At 44.6% G+C, this 23,676-nt stretch overlaps 2 protein-coding genes across 2 annotated transcripts; one reads left to right on the top strand and one right to left on the bottom strand.

The window, feature by feature from the left end:
* Positions 1–217: 217 nt before the first annotated feature.
* Positions 218–18,130, top strand: LOC311317312 (uromodulin-like; the record flags this gene model as incomplete). Its single annotated transcript, XM_084448395.1, has 8 exons — positions 218–284; positions 10,547–10,723; positions 13,350–13,540; positions 15,736–15,887; positions 16,411–16,458; positions 16,824–17,069; positions 17,166–17,325; positions 18,056–18,130. The coding sequence occupies 8 exons, from the start codon at positions 218–220 to the stop codon at positions 18,128–18,130; spliced, it is 1,116 nt and encodes a 371-aa protein (XP_084304521.1).
* Positions 18,131–19,852: 1,722 nt separating this feature from the next.
* Positions 19,853–23,256, bottom strand: LOC311317311 (solute carrier family 22 member 4-like; the record flags this gene model as incomplete). Its single annotated transcript, XM_084448394.1, has 10 exons — positions 19,853–19,916; positions 20,022–20,157; positions 20,340–20,522; positions 20,750–20,964; positions 21,260–21,357; positions 21,570–21,711; positions 21,863–22,034; positions 22,125–22,279; positions 22,614–22,717; positions 22,876–23,256. The coding sequence occupies 10 exons, from the start codon at positions 23,254–23,256 to the stop codon at positions 19,853–19,855; spliced, it is 1,650 nt and encodes a 549-aa protein (XP_084304520.1).
* Between the last annotated feature and the right edge of the window lie 420 nt (positions 23,257–23,676).

Below are 23,676 nucleotides of genomic sequence, written 5' to 3'. Positions count from 1 at the left end.
ACCTGCTCCTCCAGACGCATCTCCTGGGGTCGTGCTGTCGCCTCACCTACTGGCGGTCAACATAAACCTCTCCTCGCTTCCTTGCGAACTCAGGGCGTCCGCCTCTCGGTACTGGAGGTATCTCCGGCAGGTAGCCCACGGTGAGACCAGATTTGATCCTCCCGTGGCCTGTCTGGCTGTTGTGGTGTTACTTCGCCCCCTGCAGACCAGAGGCACCATGGCAGACTGGATGAGCAGTGGTCTGGCCAGCATAAACACACACAGGTTCTCCCCAGTGGGCACAGGTCAGTTGAAAAGACTTCATAAAGACATCTTTTTGTGGCGGCTTTTAATTGATTGATTGGTTGATTCTTGATTGAAAATTGAAGTTTCGTAGACGTCTTTTTCTGACGTCATATTTGACGTCGCAAGTCAGACATAGCTATACAACCAGGGCCATGTCCGAATGTCCATACATACATACTATAGTAGCCTACATATTGCAACTCGCATACTAGGCTACAGAGCCTACTATTTAGTACATGCTACTCCACGAAAGCATGTTTAGTATGCGAGATAAATGTAGCATACTACTCGAGTGATCCAGTGAAAGTGACGGCTCCGGCCCGCATACGGTTCATGTTACAGCTAGCCAGGCATATGGAGTTGGTCATCCAACAGGCTCGATCCTCACCTTTCTTTATAGGCCTAATCCAAACTGTGGATTGGCTGTGATAATAATCGACAAAATGTTCTTCCTTTGCCTCGTTTAGCACCAACTGCAACCCTCTCCTCCAAATTCATTCTCTCCGTTAGCAGGGCTAACGTTGCACTCAGTAGCTCGTGCTTCTTTTTATTATTGGGGCTGGTGAGAAGCTTGTGAATAATATTAATATATTATTGTGTAATTATGGTTGTAAATTGAGGTTTTTTGACGTCTAATTCTTTTTTTTTTCTTAATTCTGACGTCATATCGACGTCGCAAGTCAGATCTCTAGACAACCCCAGGTGTTCCCGGCCAGACGGCCAACCTACTAGGCTAACTGCTGACCAGTATGGACAAGTTGCACAGACACCATGCTACCGTCCTCCTGACATGTTGGATGAGGGGATGTGTGATCAACCTTCTTACATCAATCACATGCCATCGTGATTTAAATTGTTAATAATGGTAGGCTATAAAAGAGCAACATTACTGAATAAATACTTGGCAAGAATACATATAATAATAATAATAGGCCTAATAATAATAATAATAATAGTAATAATAACTAGAAAGTACATTTCCTGGAGAAAATGTGAGGTGGGCTAGCTGCTGCAGCTGTATGTAACAACTACTGCTACTACTACTACGGACCGGGCAATCTCCATGCACCCACCGGCGAAGACCATGCATCTCTATCCCACTCAGGGGCTGAATTGTGGTGGTGGGGAGACTCCGCCCCCCGGTGAAGGCCGTGTATCTCTAGCCCCTCTCTAGCCCTCTCTAGCCCCCCTGAGGGGGCTATAGATACACGGTCTTCACCAGTGAGGGCAGGTGGGTGGCCTGGAGAGCGCTACACTGTCCACGACCGGCTCTGACCTGAGGGGGCGGAGTCTCCCCACCACGCCACTATCCATGCTACGGAACCCACAACTAAGCCCCTGAGTGGGCTAAAGACACACGGTCTTTGCCGGTGGGTGCATAGAGATTGCCCGGAGGTCATTGAACTGCCTCTAACCAGCTCTGACCTGAAGTGGCGGAGTCTCACCACCACGCCACTATCCACGCCATGGACCCCACAATTGCCATGGCAACCACAGCGCAGCAGCACAGTAGTACAGCACCAAAGCATACTGTAGAAGACACAGAATTCACTGACTCACTCGCCTTACGTTTCAATGGGGAGCGCAGTTGCCAAACAAATCGTCACACAGCGAAAACTATAAGTCACAGCTTAGATACTTACATTGTACAAATCAGCACAGTTGTGTGAACATTTCAATATATAATATGTGTATGAGCTGTTAAAACTGTAGGCATAGCGACAAGTTAGAAAAAAGTGTAAAGAGTAAAAATGCAAAATTAGCAGCTCAAAAGTTACAGTTCGTTGCCATACGTTTCAATGGGGAGCGCAGTTGCCGAACAAATCGTCATACAGCGAAAACTATAAGTCACACAGCTTAGATACTTACATTGTACGAATCAGCACAGTTGTGTGAACATTTTAATATAGAATATGTGTGTGAGCGTTCAAAACTGTAGGAGTGCCAGCAGTTTATAAAATGTGTGAATATTTTCAAAGCAACAGCTGCCACCACTCTAACAACAAAGTTTCTGAACATTCCAAAAGCAGTTTCAAGCAGTTTCAATGGGTCAAAAAATAGCTTTAAAAGTTTTTTTTTTTTTTTTTTAATCAAAAATCTGAATGGATCCGTTAAAGAGCTAAAGAAAATTGAACATTTTAAAGTTTGAATGAAGTTTCTAGCACAAAGTATGAAGAAGTAGTTAAGGAGACAAAAACGGGGGAGAACTAGAATAAGAAAGAAAGAAAGAAATAGTGGAAATATCACAAATTGTGATAGCTTTTGCAAGCTATCCCACCTAATAATAAAAAAGGAAAGAAAGAAATAGTGGGAATATCACAAGTTGGGCTAGCTTTTGCAAGCTAGCCCACCTAATAATAATAATATTAGTAGTAGTAGTATTTGCTAGCTAGCTAACAACACTTGCCATTACAAGCTGAAAGCATGATGTAGTAGGCTAGTCAAGAAGGGGACAGTAATTCATTGTACAATGTGGTCTGGAAGGCACCTCTGTGTATGTTGGCACAGAGCTGAGGAGGTAGAGCGGCCGCCTGGGGATTGCAAGATCCCCGGTTCGATCCCAGCTCTTGGCATGTGCTGAAGTATCCTTGAGCAAGACACCAGACATCACCCCAAAATCGCTCACATGCACCGCTTCCTCAAGAAGTTCTAAGGGCCTTTCTGTGTGGAGTTAACATGTTATCCCCGTGTTCGCAATGGACACAATACAAAAAACATGCAGAAGAACAGATGCTCATCAGTCTTGTCCCTGACCAGGATTTGGACTTGGTCCCCGGGCGCCTTGAACGATAGCTGCCCACTGTGCCTGGCTGCCCCCGGAGGAGGACGGCTCGGGATGGGATAAATGCAGGGAGATATTTCCCCAGGAGGCCCCCGAAAGTTGCCGCTCACAATATGTAATGTGTCACTGTGTGGCGGAATAAAGACCCCCCCTCAGGTCCTGTAATTTTTTTGTTTGTTTGTGCGAGTCATCACACATGTACCAGAGCTCACCACCTATGCTTGGTGTCTCAGTAAAAGTAAAGTGTATTCTACTCAGGGACCCTGAGCTTGTTCTAGGCTAAATGTTAGGTTAGGTTCTCAGGTTAGAGGTCAGGTGCATTGTGGGTACAATTATCAAATGTATAGTTGTCCTATTTCACAGCATAGATTAGATGATTTTTATTTAGGTAGTTCGATCATGCTGGAGAGATCAGAGAAGAGTATGGCTAGTCATGTGCGTCCAACCATGACAGTTATGGGTTAAGCCCGCGGTAGGCCTATACTTGCTGTTTAACAACACGTAGGCTATGTATAGACAAGCACATATTTTAAGATGCGTTAATCTCTGAGGACCTGCACAACCAACCGTAGCCAACGCTCCAAAGGAACGCAGGAGACTCGTGGTAGCCATCTTTGTATGCGAATGTGTAGTTAAAAGCAAGTACAGTACCGCAGGCTTTAGGTGGTGAGTCTGTGGTTCAGCCGTAGAATGCACTGCAGCGGTCCCTACTTCTGTGATTGAAGTTTGGGTACAAGCTTAGAGGCTTGTGCTACTGACATAAGGATCTCTGAATAGTACAGGTGAACGAAATCCAGCTCTGCGAAGCTTCATACAGCTGTGCTTTGGAATGCCATGCTTGTTAGCCAAGGATGCAATTTGAACAACTCACCCTAAACGGAACAAGCATCTCTCGGAAAACAAGAAACGGGGCGAATCAAACCCAATGGATAGAAGCTACATGTACATATGTATCATACTACACTGAATCTAGCCTCAAGATGGTTGGACAATTCACAAATGCAGAAACAGGTAACTGCATCTGCTTCATTTTCAGGGACAGCTGTGGCTCAAGAGATAGAGTAGGTAGTCCAATGATCACAAGGTTGGAGGTTCAAAACAAGGCTCCTCCTGTGCACATGTTAAAGTGTCTTTGGGCAGGACACTGAACCCCACATTGCTCCCAGTGAGCAGGCTAGCATCTTGCATGGCAACTGTTGACATTGGTATGTTAATGAGTGAGAAACCATTATAAAGCACTTTGGATAAAAGCACTACATGAGTGCAGTCCATTTACCATTTATTGCCACGATGCAAGCAAAAAACTGACTGGTGCACATTAACAATTGAGGAGTAATTTGCGCATTTTTCTGGATTTTCAGAATTGAAAGAAAGTTCTCAGGGGTCATTATACTTTTCACATAGTTTCTACTATGATGTGAACCAATAAGGGAGTGGAATTTTTCTCCTTGACTGGAAACTGTGATGTGTTACCCTTCCATATCTTTTGGTAACATACAGTACATCTGAATCTTTTGGTTTAGCACTCCATTGGGAATCCATTTGTTGAAGCGCAACCTCCTTTTTCAATTAACTTTTCACATAGAGTTTAGAGCTTCATGAATTAAATACTATGCACATAAAATGAATAACACATGTCATAAAAATTGTAGTTTCACTCTACTTCCCTCAACCTTTCACATGCAAACCATCTTAGCTGTGCTAACCTAATTTATAACAGGATGACATCCAGGAGGTTGACACACCTCAGACCTTCAGTCTGGCCTACAGTGACTTTTTCTTTGTTCCATTGTCCCTGAAACCTATTCAAGATTTACCGTCCTTTCTAATATCTATATAGTGTATATAATATATAGTGTCTCAACTCTTGACCAATGTTGATGACGTATGCCATTTATTATGACGTGTACAGATGGGTTAGCCAATCAAATCCCTGGAAGTGTCACACCTGTGTATTGTTTGAATATAAGACCCTGCAACACCGTTGGGACATAAGCATTTCGTTCAGACATAAATAGCTTGGTACAGTGATTATAAAAACAAAGTTAGAAGGAATAAAGATAGCAAACACAAAGCAGTTGAATTAGGAGACTCAATCTCTTGTTAGTAGTTTAAATAAACTTTAAAACAAAAATAAACTTCAGCTGAGGGCTCGTCACCGGCAGGGCCTTCTGATCTCACTTTCACCAAACCACTATTTGCTCCACAGTTTTCTGCTTGATTTTTAGCTGTGACTCACCCAAAGAAAATGTGTGTATGTGTGTGTGCCTATAGGGCAATTATGAGTGAGTTTGCCTGGTGGTGTCTGAACTTGAGTTATCTCCCCTCTCAATCCATACACAGTTCTAAAAGTCAATGTTTAATTTTATTTCAAAATCCCAAGCCATTGTTCACCTGGTCATTTTCATGAAAATTACCAGAAACGTTCCACCCCTTTGCAACCTTGGGAAGAACTCTCAAGAATAGTTCATTTTCAGCATCTACAATCATCAGCTGAGGCCTTCACTAAACCACTAGACTATAGGACATCTATGCTGCCCCACACAGTTTTCTGCTTGATATTTAGCTGTGATTCACCCAAGGAAAATGTGTCTGTATGTGTGTGCGTGTCTATAGCGCAATTATGAGTTTATCTGGTGGTGTCTGAACTTGAGTTATATCACCTCTCAACCCTTACAGAGATCTAAGAGTCAATGACAATGATTTTTTTTAAGCTTCATTTAAAGCTGCAGTATAAGATTAACGATGCAGTGTGTAGCACTGTTTGGCTCTGCTAGACCAATTATAATAATTACTTGAAATGGTAAGCTGCCAGCCTGAAGCATATACAGTATAACCATGATACAGTAGCACATAGGTCGGTCCACAAAGCTTTTCCAGGATAACTCAAAAAGTCCATGACCAAAAATGCTCTAAATCTGCATGCTGCAACTAGAGACCATGAGTAACTACTGTATGCTAGAAAGGATTACCATGATTTGTCCATAGGTGGCACTATAGTAGCCAATTCAAAACACAATTTTAAAACGCTGGCATTTCCAAAAATGTACAGTATGAGACTTGGTACACTTATGTCTTTCCTCATGGGGAACAAATTTTCCTCAAGAACCCATAAGGTCTGCCATGATGAATTTTTCTGCAGGTTGAATTTGTATTAGATTGATAAGACCTCACAAAAATGAAAAGGTTTGTCATAAAACAAACATTGTTTGAGGAAAGGAAATTCTGTCTGTAGTGGTAGCAGAGGCTATGTGGTCAATCTGTATCAAGTTCAAGTTCAAGGCTTTTATTGTCATGTGTATTATAAAATACAATGAAATGCACTGTGCCGGGCACTCTCAGACATCAAGACATGACTTAAGACATAAGACAGTAAGACATTACAACAATATGACAGGAGACGTTTACAAAATAAGACATTAAGACACTATAGACACTACGAAATACGACAATTAGACATTAAGACATTACAAAGAGACATTAAAGTGCATAGAGCAAAAGTAGGAGCATCAGAGATTCATCAGCCTAACTGCCTGTATGAACTTTATAATCTGAACTAACATATCCAGTTGTAAATCACCCTTCCAAATCTGTGCTCCATAGCTAATAGCATTCACATCTGGAATACCACTGAAGAGACTGGGTCAGTTGTTTACTGAGGAGGGTGAGAAGTCCACTCATTTTTTCCACTCATTTTTCACTTTAGATAAACAGGATAGGACTATAGATAGAGTTTGTCTTCATTTAAATCTGTCAAAAAAGTAAATCATTTCAAATACTATTGCCTTGGTTCCATTGGTTCTTGGCAAGCTCAATCGATATAATATATTTCAGCAATGACAGATTCATTAATACTTAATGTTTTATTTATTTAACATGTATTTAAATAGGGTTAAGTCTATTGAGACCTAGGTAGGCTATTCTTTACAAAGGGTATGGACCTGTGAACAATCAAAGGAAAATGCAACTTGCCCCAGATCCAATTTTGGCTGAGTTCAACATATCTAAGACAAAGGTTAGTTAAACTGTGCCAAAAAAGCAAAGGACTGCATCAATGAAACAATATCACACAACGGCTGTTATTCGGTCGTACTGTAGGTACAGTACAAGGCTGCTGGCACAAACATAGAGCCCAGGGAAGAACTACAAAAACTATTGACTTAAGGCTGTGACTGCTTGAGTTTCGACCCATACCAATCTATGCTTATGATCCTGAAGTTCACAACACTATTGTTCGGCTGTGGATCCCCAGGATTACTGAGGAACAATGAAAAGCATGAATAGACTCGAGGCTTACTGACGTCGACCCATCATCTCAGTTTGGCAGTGGTTATGTTTCTGATAGATAAGTAACACAGATAATAGCATCAGTGTTCCTTCTTCAACAGTTACAGCAAGTCACATGTGTTTGTCTGGACACCAGTGTATAAACTCTCAATCTCACCGGTGGTAGTCAGAACACACAGACGACATAGACTGGTAAGTAAGTACATTTTATTTCTTATATTATTTCTAGAGTGGTACGTACTGGACTGTACATTTAGCAAAAATATCTCATATATGGTTCTGGGCCACATAAATAGCTCCAAATATGACAGATTTATTAAAATAATTTTTATTTTAGATTCTTCCACAATCTGAGGACTGACGCGCATATATCATGACATCTCGACAGCTGACTGTCCTGTTGTTGATTTCAGCCATCGCTGGAGAAAGCGCAGGTAGGGGAGGGTATTCTGTCTGTATGTGATCTGTATCCACTCCACGAGGAGAGAAGTCATCTCTGTGTGTTAGTCTACAGTAGATTACGTAATAAGTAAACATTTTGTCAATTTAAACTTGTGGGACTACTATGTACTGTCAGATTATGTCATTTATACTATACATAACCTACTGTTTGTCTTTTCACCACAACTTCTATTTTTTTACAGTTCTCTCCAACACCTCCCCCTCTCAGGACATCGGACCACCACCATCAACGATCGGTAATTGGCCATTTAGTCCATATAGACCAGTCGTCCCCAGAACCCGTGATATGGGTATTGCAAATGGGCACCATACAGAATGGAGAAATTATTTTGCTCCTGAGCCGAAGTCCCAAATGATCACTTGATCAACCAAAATACATTTCCATGCAACAACAAGCCTACAGTAGTGATCGCTAAAGCTGTTAGCATAAGTGAATGGAGTAGAACATAGCGAAAATTAGCAGAACAGTTAACGGACAGTTTTTGTTTGGCAAGTCCCATGTGAGTGATTTGGTTTGGCTAACTTTAGCAAGCTAGCTACAATACAGGGTGGACATAGAGCGCACACATTTTGGGCAATGCTGACCAACGGCACAATAATTAGAGTATGCTAACTGGAACATTCGCACAAGGTAAACACATTGGATAAAACATTCAGATAGTAGCGTTTGTATCAAGGTGGGGTTCTATTCGGAGTGGTATTTCTATTAACTGGCTTGACTTGGGTGCAGTAGATATGTACGCCGGAGCAGCGCATTGTGAAAGGAGAGGCGGTTCCAGAGCAGTATATGTTAAAATTTGCCAAAACGTTAATTATTTAAAAATCCAACCTGTCACCGTCTGCCCGGGAGTCCTGCGGATACCCATGCCAAATATGAATCAGGCCAACGGTGTCCGAGGAAAGTGCAGACAGACAGACAGAGAGTTGCTAATTTATGTGCTATAGTATTAAAAATAAGAATACTGTATATTTATTCAATGCTTTTCCAGAGGAGGGAGGGAAGTGTGTGTGTGTGTGTGGGGGGGGGGGGGGGGGGATAACCTGGTTCTTAGGTCAATGTGTAGCGCTCAACTGGCTATATCTAAATTTAATATACACTTTAGATTAAGTTCTGAGTTGATGGAATTGAAAGAGACTTAACATGTACAATGTATGTCTGAACTGACTGTGTCCTGTCAAGTTGTGGGGGTGACCAGCTGTGATGCGTGTGATGGGCATGCCAACTGCTACGACACACGTGTGATAGGTCTGATCCAGAGCCCGCCTCCTGTCCAGCCACTCGCCTGCTTCTGTTATGGAGGTTTTGTGGGTGACGGCCTCACCTGCTACAACACCACGACCTGCACTGCTGCTGGTCAATCCTGCTGCCGCCAAGGTTGGTTTGATTTGGTTTATGGGTTCACAAAACTTCTAGCCATAGTAGGCTACCTTAAAAAGGTTTTTTGTCAATGCACTATGATTGCCGTTTGTTGGTCTTGGGCACCCAGATACATGCTCCTGCGTGTAATATACAGTGTGTATATATACACTATATTGCCAAAAGTATTCACTCACCCATCCAACAGATGACAGAGCGGGGTCAGCGGATGCTGAGGCGCATAGTGCGCAGTGGTCGCCAACTTTCTGCAGAGTCTATCACTCCAGACCTCCAAACTTCATATGGCCTTCAGATTAGCTCAAGAACAGTGCGTAGAGAGCTTCATGGAATGGGTTTCCATGGCTGAGTAGCTGCATCCAAGCCATACATCACCAAGTGCAATGCAAAGCGTCGGATGCAGTGGTGTAAAGCACGCCGCCACTGGACTCTAGAGCAGTGTAGACGCGTTCTCTGGAGTGACGAATCACGCTTCTCCATCTGGCAATCTGATGGACGAGTCTGGGTTTGGCGGTTGCCAGGAGAACGGTACTTGTCTGACTGCATTGTGCCAAGTGTGAAGTTTGGTGGAGGGGGGATTATGGTGTGGGGTTGTTTTTCAGGAGCTGGGCTTGGCCCCTTAGTTCCAGTGAAAGGAACTCTGAATGCTTCAGCATACCAAGTGATTCTGGACAATTCCATGCTCCCAACTTTGTGGGAACAGTTTGGGGATGACCCCTTCCTGTTCCAACATGACTGCGCACCAGTGCACAAAGCAAGGTCCATAAAGACATGGATGAGCGAGTTTGGTGTGGAAGAACTTGACTGGCCTGCACAGAGTCCTGACCTCAACCCAATAGAACACCTTTGGGATGAATTAGAGCGGAGACTGCGAGCCAGGCCTTCTCGTCCAACATCAGTGTCTGACCTCACAAATGCGCTTCTGGAAGAATGGTTGAAGGGAGTTGAAGCTGTTATAGCTGCAAAGGGTGGGCCGACGTCATATTAAACCCTATGGATTAAGAATGGGATGTCACTTATTACTTATACGTTCATATGCGTGTAAAGGCAGATGAGCGAATACTTTTGGCAATATAGTGTATATATATATATATATAGGCCTATATACTTACTTTATACTGTATAGTGTATATATATATATATATATATATATATACATATAATAAATGAACTGCAAAAACAAATAACTAGCATGTTTAAGTCATAATCACCAGTTAGCAAAACTGAATAATTGTGGTAGTGTCATGGAAACAGCAAACACAGCTGGCTGCCTGGTGTTTCTTATCTTCTTAGATTTGTGAATTTGGAAATTGGGATTTGAAGCATTTACTAACAGTCCCAACGCGGTTCCCAAGGTTACCATTGGTGGTTGGACCTGGGCTGCGTAGACGTTGACGAGTGTTCCCTCGAAAACGAGCCCTGTGGCCCTAACCTCGTCTGTCAGAACACGCCCGGGGCCTTCGACTGCCTGGGCCCCTCCTCCAATGCCAGCTCCACCCCCTTCTCCAGTTCCCACTCGGTGGAGTTTCAGTGTGGGGGGACACTCTGCCCGGCAGGCCAGGACTGTATCAGTGTCAGTAGTACTCCTCGCTGTGCTGACCCTTGTGAGCACTACTCAGTTCTGAATGATCCCTGGCGCGCCACCAACTATAGAGCAGACAGCCCACACTGTGACCACAGCGTCAACTGGAATGGGTGGTATCGCCTGTTCTTGGGGGACACCAGTGTTCAGATGCCAGAGAGGTGTGTGGACAAATCTATGTGTGGGACCAGCGCTCCTCTGTGGCTCGCTGCTCCTCATCCACTCCTGGCCAATGGGGTACAGCAACGCAGAATCTGTGGAAGCTGGACTAGCGGCTGCTGCACCTTTGAACAGAATCCAATCCACGTCAAAGCCTGTCCTGGAAACTATTATGTCTACAAATTTGTCAATCCAACAACTTGCTCCCTCGCCTTTTGTGCAGGTATTGAACCCATTATCAGTTATTGTTTATTCTAGCACATGATGAGACCGTTTCTGACTGGAGCAGAACCTAATCCTGGTCTAGAGGGTACCAGAATTTGGTATAAATCTGTGTGTGGGAAGAGAGTGTTCAACTTCATAAATTGTAAATCATGTTGCTGATGTGCTGACTGAACTTACTCTGAACGCCAGTCTACCCACCCCTTTCTGCTCCTCTCTTCCAGATGTCAACACTAAGGTTTGTGCAACCTGCAGATTGACCGAAGCCTGTGTGAGTGATGATAAGATCACCTGGAGATGTGAGAGCAAAGGTAAATGTTTTGTTAAGCTGGGTTCACATACAAAACACAAGAGCCATTTTAAGCAGTTTCAAAAGGTTTGTATTTGTAATTAATCACCGTTTAATGTTTGTAATCTTCTTTTGTTCTGAGTCTTGAACATTCAAAATGTAATTCTATTATAAAACTGCTCAAACCTGTCTTATGTTGTATGTGAAGCCAACTTAAAGGGGAAGTGTGCTATTTTAGATGTTTTGCCTATATGTGGTCTGTCAACCATAAAGACCATAATTTCACTGATTGTTCCAGTATTGAGCTAACTGCAGCTTTTCTGGAGGCTCTCACTGGGCTACAATAGAAGTCAATGGGGCACCTGTAAATGCGTTGAAAACCTATGCTAAATGTGCTTTTCCGACTGAGTCCATGTCCATGTTTTAGACATGTCCGTTTTTTACAGCTCAAGTGCGTAATGGTCCAGGGTGAAAGGCTGAAGCAGCCGAGCCGGAAAGTGCACATAACATTACGCACCCTGCCACCCTGAAGTGACTAACACTACGCACACTGTATTTACACAGAGAAAGTGTTAGGCACCAAGCACAGGCAGCACATCAGAGAATCTGAGTAGCCTGTGAAAGACATTCCTTAAGTCTGCATGGCCGCTACGCTAAGCACGGACTGGGAAAGAGATCCTGTGGAGTGCGGAACCATCACGCAGGTACAAATGAAGATACCGATAACTAGGATGGCTGTGTACAAATTTCCTGAACCTCGACACCCTTAAATAGGGCAGTCTAAGTTGACACACCTCGGATAGAGTGGGCATGCAAATCGGTCGGTGCAGTTCCACCTGCTGAGTCGTATAAGCCGTTGCGATGCAATCGCATAACCAAAGAGAGAGGCATTGTGGTTGTGACAACCGAATTGATGCTGTACGGTCCATGTAACATGCCAGCGTGCGCATAGGACAAAGACAATGCATCCACTCCTCTATCACATGCAGGTGAAGAGGAACGAAGGCATTGAAGATAGCTACCCTCAAGCTGTATGAGCTTGTCACAATCTTAGCTGTAAATGCTGGGTTAGGACGCAGCACTTCCCCACTGAAATCGTAGATCATATCTTATCAGTCTTTGTTTAAATTGAAAAGAGGATGAAATGGCAGACATGGGCTTATATAGCAATGCTACTCCATCCTGATTGTCTGAGGCGAGTGTATGAATAAATTATCAGCTGATAAGAGTGGTCAAGTCTGATGTCACTTTTGTTGTCGGAAATGTTTGGGGTCGATGTTGCTAGTGATATGCTAAACCTTTTTGAAACTGGACTAGGCTTACATGAGTCGAATGTCTTTCTGATGTGCTGCCATTTTTACTAGGGTAGCTATAAAATGCATGTGAAATTTGCGTTCATAGAAAATAAATATGTCCATGGAAAAATAATAAAATCATAATTTATCTTAGTTACAACAACATTGAGCTGTTGGTAGTATTGGGTTTATATGTGTGATATTAGTTCAGTTTGGTATCTAATGTTCTCTAGTGCTAGCTCAGTTTATGAAAAAATTGTGGTCATTTCACTGTTGTTGTCCAGTTTCAATAATGGTTAGCATATTTCAACATCGACCTCAACCAATTAGGCTTCAAAATTCACAAAACCCATCTTGAAGTTTTAACTTTTAGAACAAGACATACCTCTGGGAGTCTGTTAAACACAGACCTTATTTTCAGCATTTTTTGCCAATCCCATTAATTTTTACAGAGGGATTTTGGATTCCAAATCCAAATGGCAACGATGCTAACTTCTCAACCTACAAAATTACGACATCACCTCGCCACTCTATACATTTGCGGAGGAATAGGAGCATAGCCCCTGAGGGGCGGCGCCTGACATAGAACTTGTGGTGTCTTTATGCTTTAGTGAGTCCACAGCTGGCGTGTGGGCGGAGCATCATGCAGGTGGGTTTACTACTGGCTCAGCTTGAAGAAACTGGATTGGATGCTTCCTCTGCTCACCTGGCCGATGCTCGCTGCTCCTCCCACGAGGAGCATAACGGGATCGTCTGGTACCAGGTGGAGCGCAAGGAGGGCAGCTGTGGAAACATTCTGAAGGTGGGAGAGAGAAAACCAATAAACACTGATGAAATTGCACAAAACAGTTGCATACCTTGCACAGTAAATTGTGTTCTGCATACCTAGCTATCTACCTACCTACTGTAGCTACCCTGCTCCCTACTGTACCTACCTACCTACTGTAGCTACTGTAACAACCTACCTACCGTACCTACCTACTGTAGCTACTGTAACTACCTACCTACCCTACCTACCTAGCTGCTAACCAGGGCCGGCCCTAGGATTCTGGTGGCCCTAAGCAAGATTTTTTGGGGTGGCCCCCCAAAACACTCCCAGCGCAACCACCAAACTAAACGCATGCACGTACACACATAGAGATGGACAAGTGAATTAACAACAAAGCTCGCTTTATTTGGATATAAAAAAGTTAGTTAAACAATTAACAACTGCGCAAGGTTCCACTAGGCACACACTTGCCAAAAAGATCCTGTCTCTAAGTTACACTTTGTGTCATGTGACTGTGAAATCAAACCACAATCAGCCTACAACACTCGTTTTAGATACAATACCACATGGACTATCGGGTGTCGCCGTGGAAACTCATCACTTTACAAGACTCTCAGTCCTGTGAATCTCGCCGCGAGACGAGTGAAATAATTTTAACTGAACACAGCTTCTAGGTAGCGAAGATCTTCAAGTCGGTCCTCTGACAGGGTAAAAGCTGCTAATCGTCCCTCTGTGTAATTCCAGACGTCCCCTATGCACCTGTGACTGCGCTTTTGTGCTTCGTCTCTGGTGCGTTTTAAAGCGATGATGAGTTCCCTGTGGACCACACCATCGTTCTCCACGAGGGGAGGTATAGCTAAAGTACCTATAAGCCAGATTCAACGGGAGATTTAGATAAGAGTGAAGTTGGGGAAGGAGGGAGGGGGAGGGGCCACAGGTGGATTGCATTCAACTGCATGTGGCTTATTATAAAATCATTCTGTTATGAGATCTTTTCGTTTTATTGCATATTAAATAAGAATGGCAGTTTTTGGATATTGGATACATGACATAATGTAACAATATGTCAAAAAATAAAAAAAATAATTTAAAAAAACTACCTACCAGCTACTTTGCTACCTACCTACCTACATAATGTACTGTAACTACTTGGTTATGTTCCCTCAGCCATGTTCCCTCAGCCCCATGTTCCCTCAACCCTATGTTCCTTCAACTCTACTATATGTTCCCTCAGATCAGAACCTCTGCCAGTGAGGTAATGGTTTTGCCCCTGTTTGTTTGTTTGTTAAAATTCCAGGTGTATTTGCTAAAAGGAGGCATGGCAAAGGGCCTTAATTGGCCCACATGGGTACATAACTTACCACATCATAAAAAGTTAAGAACAGATTTACACAGAACTTTGTGGAAAAGTTTGTCATGGGCCAAGAAAGAATGTATTAAATTGTTATGCCAAATTGGCCAAAAGGGGGCATGGCCTATCATAAAAAGGTGCACAACTTCCGAACTGATTCACGCCACAAAACTTTGACAAAGGCATCAAAATGACAAAAAGGGAGCATCACAGTGATTGTGGTCTATCACAAAAGTGCATAACTTCAGGTTTCACGTAACACCACACAACTTTGATATAAGGTTTGTCATAGGGCCAAGGAACAACTGACTGATGCCAACCAACTTGCCACCCTAATTAACCAAAATGGGGCATGGTGGTGGGTGTGACGTATCATAAAAAGTTGCATAACTTAAACATGAATTCATACAACACAACAGATTTACTTTTCATGTGACAAGTCACGAGTGAATTTTTGATGTGTAGGCATCAACCTGATCCCCCTCATAAGTTACGACGAGAGTAAAGAAGAATTCTCTAATCTTAACAAATCATGCGCTGAGCCAGAGTAAAGGGCTACTTTCATAGGCAGTCATACTAAGGCCTACATTTCCCACAATCTGTGCACATCATTTTCCTTTCCTGTCGGAAGTTACAGATCAAAAATTACATATTTCGATCAGAAAACAATACATTTCATGTCTGGCAGTTGAGAGAACAGGGCTGAAGGAAGATAGCTAGGTACCTACCTGAGGGTGAGGAGTGGGAACACACGCTGTACCTCCAACCTGCCAACACTACTGGCGTAGCTTTTTCACTCATGATATGTACAGTAGTATATAATGTCTGTGTGTGGCCTCATCCAACTCCCCCTCTTTTCCTCCTGCTCTTCTTCTAGACCAACAGCAGCCATGCCATCTACTCCAACAGTCTGTTTATCTACCCGGTCCGCAACCTGACCGTTGTTCCACCTCTAAACATCCCTTTCTCCTGCTATTATTCTCTGGAGACAGAGACCAGCCTGGACGTGGCCATCAGACCATCCCCAGTGTAGGTGGACACTTGACGCATGCACACACACACCTTTTTTTAGTCTTCTTTAGAGTTGTGTTTTGTTGGTAGATCCACTGTCTGTTTAAACTTTCAACTTTAATTATTCTTGACTTCTCTTAATTACTCTCTTTTTCTTAATGACTCTCTCAGGGCCGGCCCTAGGATTCTGGTGGCCCTAAGCAAGATTTTTTGGGTGGCCCCCCAAAACACTCCCAGCGCAACCACCAAACTAAACGCATGCACGTACACACATAAACAACTGTGCAAGGATCCACTAGGCACACACTTGCCAAAAAGATCTTGTCTCGAAGTTACACTTTACAAGACTCTCAGTCCTGTGAATCTCGCCGCGAGACGAGTGAAATAATTTTAACTGAACACAGCTTCTAGGTAGTGAAGATCTTCAAGTCGGTCCTCTGACAGGGTAAAAGCTGCTAATCGTCCCTCTGTGTAAATCAAGACGTCCCCTATGCACCTGTGACTGTGCGCTTTTGTGCCAAGTCTCTGGTGCGTTTTAAAGCGATGATGAGTTCCCTGTGGACCACACCATCGTTCTCCACGAGGGGAGGTATAGCTAAAGTAGCCTATAAGCCAGATTCAACGGGAGATTTAGATAGAGTGAAGTTGGGGAAGGAGGGAGGAGGAGGGGCCACAGGTGGATTGCATTCAACTGCATGTGGCTTATTATAAAATCATTCTGTTATGAGATCTTTTCGTTTTATTGCATATTAAATAAGAACGGCAGTTTTTGGATAGGGGATACATGACATAATGTAACAATATGTAAAATAAATAAAAAATATATTATTATTTTTTTCCTCCTGTGATGTGGCCCCCCCTAGTGGTTGTGGCCCTAAGCGACTGCTTGGTTATAGCAGCGGCCTGCTCTCTCTTAATTAATCTCTTCTTTAATTACTCTTGACCTCTTGACAGAACTGATGATGCAGTTGAAGGAGTTGGTCCCAAAGCCAGGGCTGTCATGTCTCTGTTCCGCAACAGCAACTACACCGAGTCTTACCCAGCAGGCCGAGTCACCCTGCCCCTGGGCTCCGTCCTGTATGTGGGCGTGTCCGTAGAGGAGACGGAGGCTAAGCGCTTTGTGGTCGTTCTGGAGAACTGCTATGCCAACCACTCCCCAAACCCTGAGGACCTCAAGAGATACTTCCTCATCCAGCACAAGTATGAGTGTGTGTATGTCCAGTGTCCACATACAGTATGTCTAACTCTCAGAAATAAATTTCTCTACAGAAAAAACTTCTCTACCCCCTCTTTCAGGTGTCCTACTGACCGTCGCCAGGTGGTGGTGAGTGAGAGCGGCTCGTCCCTCAAGGCTCGCTTCTCTGCGCTGCTCTTCCTGTTCCTGGGGGACTACCACAACATCTTCCTGCACTGCAGCCTCAGCCTGTGTGACCAGAGGAGCTCTTCCTGCACTCCTGTAAGTTCTCAAACCCTCCTCCCTGGTCTCTCTGACTATCTCTCTGACACTGTCTCCGACTCTCCCTGCTCTCTCTGACTCGTTGGCCTTTCTCTGGTCTCTCTCCACAGAAGTGTTCCGGAAGAGCAGTCCGCTCCATCTCAGATTCCCCCACCCTCACGCCCCTCACCATTGGACCAATCACTTGTGAGTATGAACCTCAGCTCCACCTCAGAACCTGTCAGTCACACAGGTTGATGTTGTCATGGCAACAGTCTCCCAGGTGACAGTGGCTGCGTTCCGATTCGCGTACTTCCATACTATATAGTATGCCAAAAATGGATGTAGTATGTCCCAATACATACTGTAGTATGCCACTTGCAGTATGACAAAAAATACCAGGATGTCCTACTACATCTGGTCGTATTTTGCAGTATGCAAGCCAGCAGACTTTTTGGCTATTCTGACCCACAATCCTGTGCTCAGCAGAAATTATGTCACATGTGCGAGTCGCGCCGGAGGAGTTTTGATGAATCCCAGCTGTGGACTAATGTCGCTTCATGAACAGCGACGGATGTGGTAAAATTTCAAGGCGAAATGTTATGACAGGGTAGTATGTCCCAATTGGATGCCTACAGTGTGCAAAGTACGTACTTTCTAGGGGCAGCTGTAGTGCATACTGGTAGTAAAAAGTAGAAGTGTGCAATTCGGAATGCAGCCAGTGTGTTTGTATCTGACCTCTGACCTCCAGGGGACCAGACGCTGGAGTGAGCTGATGACATCACACTGCCCTCAGAACTGCTACCTGGATACGGACATCATGTGATCTAATCAGATAAACTTCCTCTTGTTCGTCTATGCAAATATAACCTATGATCAAAACTCTACAATGTTGAGTGTCAGAATATAATATCCCCTCTCATCTCTCTATTAGTTAATACACATGTATGATCATCTGATCTTCCATGTAACTAGTGGATGAATAGTAACCTATTAGAGTGACGTGCTGTAATTTAAATCAGTTGAAATGTCTTCTACTGGGTATGGGCTAAATACATATTCTAAAATAATGTTGATGCTTTGTATGAGTCTATATTAAAGCTATAAAAGCTATTCTGATAATTAATGTATAGTAGTGCTGCATAAATCATGTTTCATGTTGCCCTTAATTTAGAAATTTAGAAATATGAACTTGGCACCGTTGGAAATGGTTAGATTCTCTACATTTAGATCGTCTTGGGTTATAGGCAACAAAGTAGAATAATGTAGGTTTGGTTGGTGGTTATCTAGAACACCTATATCTAGAACACCACCTATATCTAGAACACCAATATCCACAGTGGCACAGTCTCACAGTAGGAACGTCCTGGGTCCATTCCTGCTTGGGAAGGACCAGTTGGGAGGCTCCAATCTTGGCGTTTGTGTTGCTAGGTGAAAAAAATGTCATACCGTGAGAAAAGGATGTAGGCAAAAGATAGACCTCCAGCTGGCAGAAATGAATGGACCAAGATTTCCTAAGAAGTCATTGGTCAACAATGAACACACCCTGCCTTAAGGCCACGCCCACCTTCACGGTGATTGGCTCCACAGCCTATGCCAATAACGTATTGGTTATAGGTCATAGAGGCTCCCAGCATATTTTTTTTCAAATGCCATTCATTTTTCCCATAGTGATTTTGGACGCCCCACAATGGCGGCAATGCTAGGCTTTTCAGCCTACAAAGTGATTGAGTTTTGTTGTAAGTCACATACAGTAGGCTCTGTTTCAATGTTACGTGCACTATTTACTCTCTGTTGTGGCCTCAATCTTCATCACCAGTTTTTCTGTGATGAAAGTTGTTGATTTGATTTATTCTGCCAATGGGTGTGTGTTCGGTTTTGAATGCAACATACTGCAGTAGTTTTATCATGATTTGTCTCTGTCTCTCTCTCTCTGTATATATATATATACAGTACATACATACATACATACATACATACATACATACATACATACATACATACATACATACATACATGCATACATACATACATACATACATGCATACATACACAATGGGTTATACTTGGAAATATAGATTATCAAAACTGTTGGAGGGGGGCACAGACCCCCATACCTTCACTCGGTTTCTTTACTCACAAATACCAAAATATCAACCTTGAAAAAAGTGACATGGAATTTGCACAGTAATTTTCTAATGTGTGCCAGTGCTAAATGTGGTAAAATTGGGCTGTTTTTTTGAGCATTTTCACAGTTTACATTTCACACCCCATAATGTTCATGTTGATGATGATGATGATGATAATGATGATGAGAAGGATGATGATGAGGATGATGATGATGATGTTGTTGATGATGATGATGATGATGATCATCCATCATCATCATTCAATTGGAGTTAGGAGGGACAGTGTGATGCCTCCCATCAACAGGAGCTGGAACTCAGTCATCTTCTATTTGTTTACAAGGATCCCCATAGGCTGAATAGGTGATGATAGCCAGATGAACAATCTCTCCTGACCGGGTCATAACTAGGGGTCAGGATCTTCAGCTGACCTCCATCTCCCTCTGCTCCTGTGGGCTGCCACCAGCCTTCCGCTTCATACACACCCTGGACACACAGCAGACAGGCCACAGTCAGACTCCACTGGACAACCCAGAATATCTATCCAGCTTTTGCAACTGTCTCTCAGTACCAACGTCGATGTCAACATACCCTTGGAGGGGTTTCACCTGATGGATGAACTCTGGAAGTTCCTCATCTTTGGTTTCGGGTAGCAACAAACTCAACAAACCAATCAGAATGGTTGCTCCTCCCATCAGGATGTAGGGGAGGATCTTATTGTACGTACCTGATAGGAAGCGCTATTAGATCATAATTATTCACATTTATTGTCCCTTAGGGGACAATAGTCTTGGACACCATGAATAAAAAAAAACAAGGGAACATCACCTTCCAAGCTTCCAGACTCACACACACACACACACAAATATAAATACAAACACACATACACACTCCATCTCAGGTTCTTACCTATGTAGGCGATGTATGGGGAGATGGTGCTGCCAAGGCGGGAGGCCATGGAGGTGGCACCCAGGGCCATGTTCCTGACCACGGTGGGGAACATCTCCGTGGTGTACATGTACAGGAAGCCGAACGCCCCCGTTACTCCCGTCTTCCCCACCATCACCAGGGTCCGGCTCAGGCCGCTCAGGTCTACACACACACACACATGCATGCACGCACACACACACAAACACGCACACACACACAGGTTGGGGGCATCAGAGCCATGTCACACAGCCAGCTGCAGCATCTAGTCTCATCTGCTCTGAATATTTAGATTGAGTGTGTGTGTGTGTGTGTGTGTGTGTGTGTGTGTGTGTGTGTGTGTGTGTGTGTGTATGAGCGTGTGTGTGTGTGCAGCCCAGTGGCCACCGTACCGTCAGGTATGAACTTGATGAGCAGCAGCAGCGTCCCAGACAGCAGCAGGCTGAAAGGCAGGGTGAAGCGCCGTGGCATGTAGCGAATTAAGAACCAGAAGGAGGTGTAGCTGAGGAACTCTGAGGCCCCCGCTATCAGGCAGTTGATGTAGGGGTCTCCGTCCATGTTGGGCGTGTTCAGGGACAACACGAAGTAGGTCATGGAGATGATGATCCTGACATTGTGAAGAGAGAGGGTGGTCAAGGCTACCTTTCAACGGCAGTGTGGAGGCCTCTACCTGACAGAACACAGCTCACCAGACACCAGAGAGAGATGTGTGTGTGTACTATACCTAGTGTGTATGTGGTGTGTGGGGGGAGCTGTGTGCGTGTATTGTGTAGCAGTGTGTGTGTGTGGTGTGTAAGGTGGAGTTGTGTGTGTGTGTATTGTGTAGGTTGTAGCAGTGTGTGTGTGTGTGTGTGTGTGTGTAAGGTGGAGCAGTGTTCAGTGATTAGGGAGTGTTTCAGTACCAGATGATGATGTTGATGATAGTGAGGTTCCGTATGTTCCTCGTTTTGACCAGGTCCAGCCAGGTGTACCGGTTAGCGCTTGCCTTGCTACTGTTCGCCTGCACCCACACACAGCAGTGAACACACACTTATGCATTTTAATCAACCCGTATCTTATAGATGTGACATAAACTTGAGCTTGACCATGAACTTGAACACACACAGAAGAGCACATATGTATGTTTATGTTTGTTTATGTAAGTGAGTGAGTGTGTGTGTGTGTGTGTGTGTGTGTGTGTGTGTGTGTGTGTGCGCGCGCACGCTCCAGCACCAGCAGTTCTGTGCAGTCTTCTTCTCTGAAGATTAAATCAGGAGGTGTGATGCCATTCTTCTTGGCAGCGGCTCGGATGATAGACTCCGCCTCCTCCTGTCTGCCCTGTGCCAATAGCCATCGAGGAGACTCTGGGATGTACCTGACCACAGGAGAACACATGTTGACTAATCCCAAACTTTGTTCTGCTCACACAGACAGAAACAGGTGGGTGGATCTCCCCCCTCCTCCAGATGGTCTGTTACCAGTTGTGGCCAGCGGGTGGCGCTGAAGGTAGTGGCGCGCCTACTCACCACCAGAGGGGGATGTAGAGAACACCGGGGGCGGAGAGCAGGATCAGGAGGAGCCTCCAGCTCCTGATGAAGTAAGCCACTAGCGGCAGGATGGTGTAGCCCAAGGCGTAGCTGTAAGCAATGCCCAGGGCTGCAAATTTAACGCGAGCTGATTTGGTGAGAATCTCTGAGCCTGGAACACACAAAAACCAGAACAGATCTACATAAACATACAGACTAAATTGATCAGAATATACTCCTCCCCTTTCTGCTGTTGACTGACCCAGTATGAAGGCGCAGCAGTAGTTAGCGATCTGGCCCATGCCCACGACGAAGTAGAACACACAGAAGAGCTCCCAGCTGGTGGCAGCTGCCTGCAGGAGGCTGAATACTGTCTGCAGCGCCATGGTGCCGAAGAAGATGTACTTGCGACCGTACCTGAGGATAACAGAACACCAACCTAGAACTCCACATAAGGACAATAGAACACTTACCTAGAATGCTACTGCTTTTTTATGCTCTATGTCACCATACTAGTAGCCTATACTTGTCTGAATCCTGTCTCTGAATCTAGTCTCATGCACACCAAGACCAAACGTCTGCCATTAGACCAAGAGGACATCCTGGAGATCCAAGAGCCACATTTGAGATTGCAGGTCTCAGGTTCACCCCAGGTTCTCACTGACATAATGTATATGATAATGGTGCTGAGTTCTGAAACTGTTTGCATTACTCTACTTGCCTCGCAGGCATTTCTGCAGGGAACACTTACCAGTCGGACAGGATCCCAGAAAGGAAGGAACCCAAGAGAACCCCCAGGAAGAAGACAGTCATGGTGAATGGAGCCTTCCAGCTGTCCTCACACACCAGGTTCCACTACACACACACACACCCACACACACCCACACACACACAAGCACCACTGAGGTATTATTAGACATATACGCACACACATACTGTATACAAACAGGCACACAGGCAGGCAGGCAATCAGACAACCAGGCAGATACTACAGTAGGACCAAGGCCCTTCACCTCAGTCACAATGGTGGATGTGTATCTCTCCGTGCTGAACTCCCAGCCGTCCAGACAGCCCTCCGTCTCGTTTCCAGGCCCAAACCGAGACCCGGACCTGGGCTCGCCGGGACCCAGAGGGTCTCGGTACCTGGAGCAGCGGCTGAGGATGTGCTCCCCCTTCACCTCCTCCAGGGGGATGGACTGGTTGAGGTCCAGACTGAAGCTGCTGGTGTTGAGCTGAGGCACTCTGCAGCGGTGAGGCGGGATGTCCCCCAGGAACACCATGGACATGCCCACGTAGCCGTTGGGCACGCTGCTGAGGCTCAGGAGGATGAAGATGACCTTCTGGAAGGGTCCCCACTCCCCCAGGAACGCAGTCGCCTTCTCGTAATCCTGCATCCTCTCGTCCTGATCCCTGCTCTAGTTGACTCCTGTCTACCCGACCTCTTGTCTACTTGCATGTACAACTGAGTTGCATTACGCTTAGTCATTAACGCCAGCAGTTACTACGTCTCCAGTCATAGGACAACAGCCAGTGAGTCAGATTTGTGGAGCTCAGTCCTCCTGTATGGGCTTCTACATAAGGGAGAGGAGGAGCAGAGAAGAGGAGGAGATCCAAGTCCAGGATTTGGTGTGGAGGGGAGTGGTTAATGATTCACCATGGCCAACCAGTAATGGCAGAGCACCCATCTTCCTGCGAGAGTAGTTGTTTATCACAAGAAGAAGCACCTGAGGACAGGGCTGAATTTCCATTTGGCGACTAAATTTCGGAGGCTATCCGCCACGCTGGCGGGTAAATGTTTGTACCAATAGAGTCAT

The sequence above is a fragment of the Borostomias antarcticus genome, assembly GCF_949987555.1.
Source record: "Borostomias antarcticus genome assembly, chromosome: 14".
Taxonomy (NCBI): Eukaryota; Metazoa; Chordata; class Actinopteri; order Stomiiformes; family Stomiidae; genus Borostomias; species Borostomias antarcticus.
This window is presented reverse-complemented; position numbering and strand designations above follow the sequence as displayed.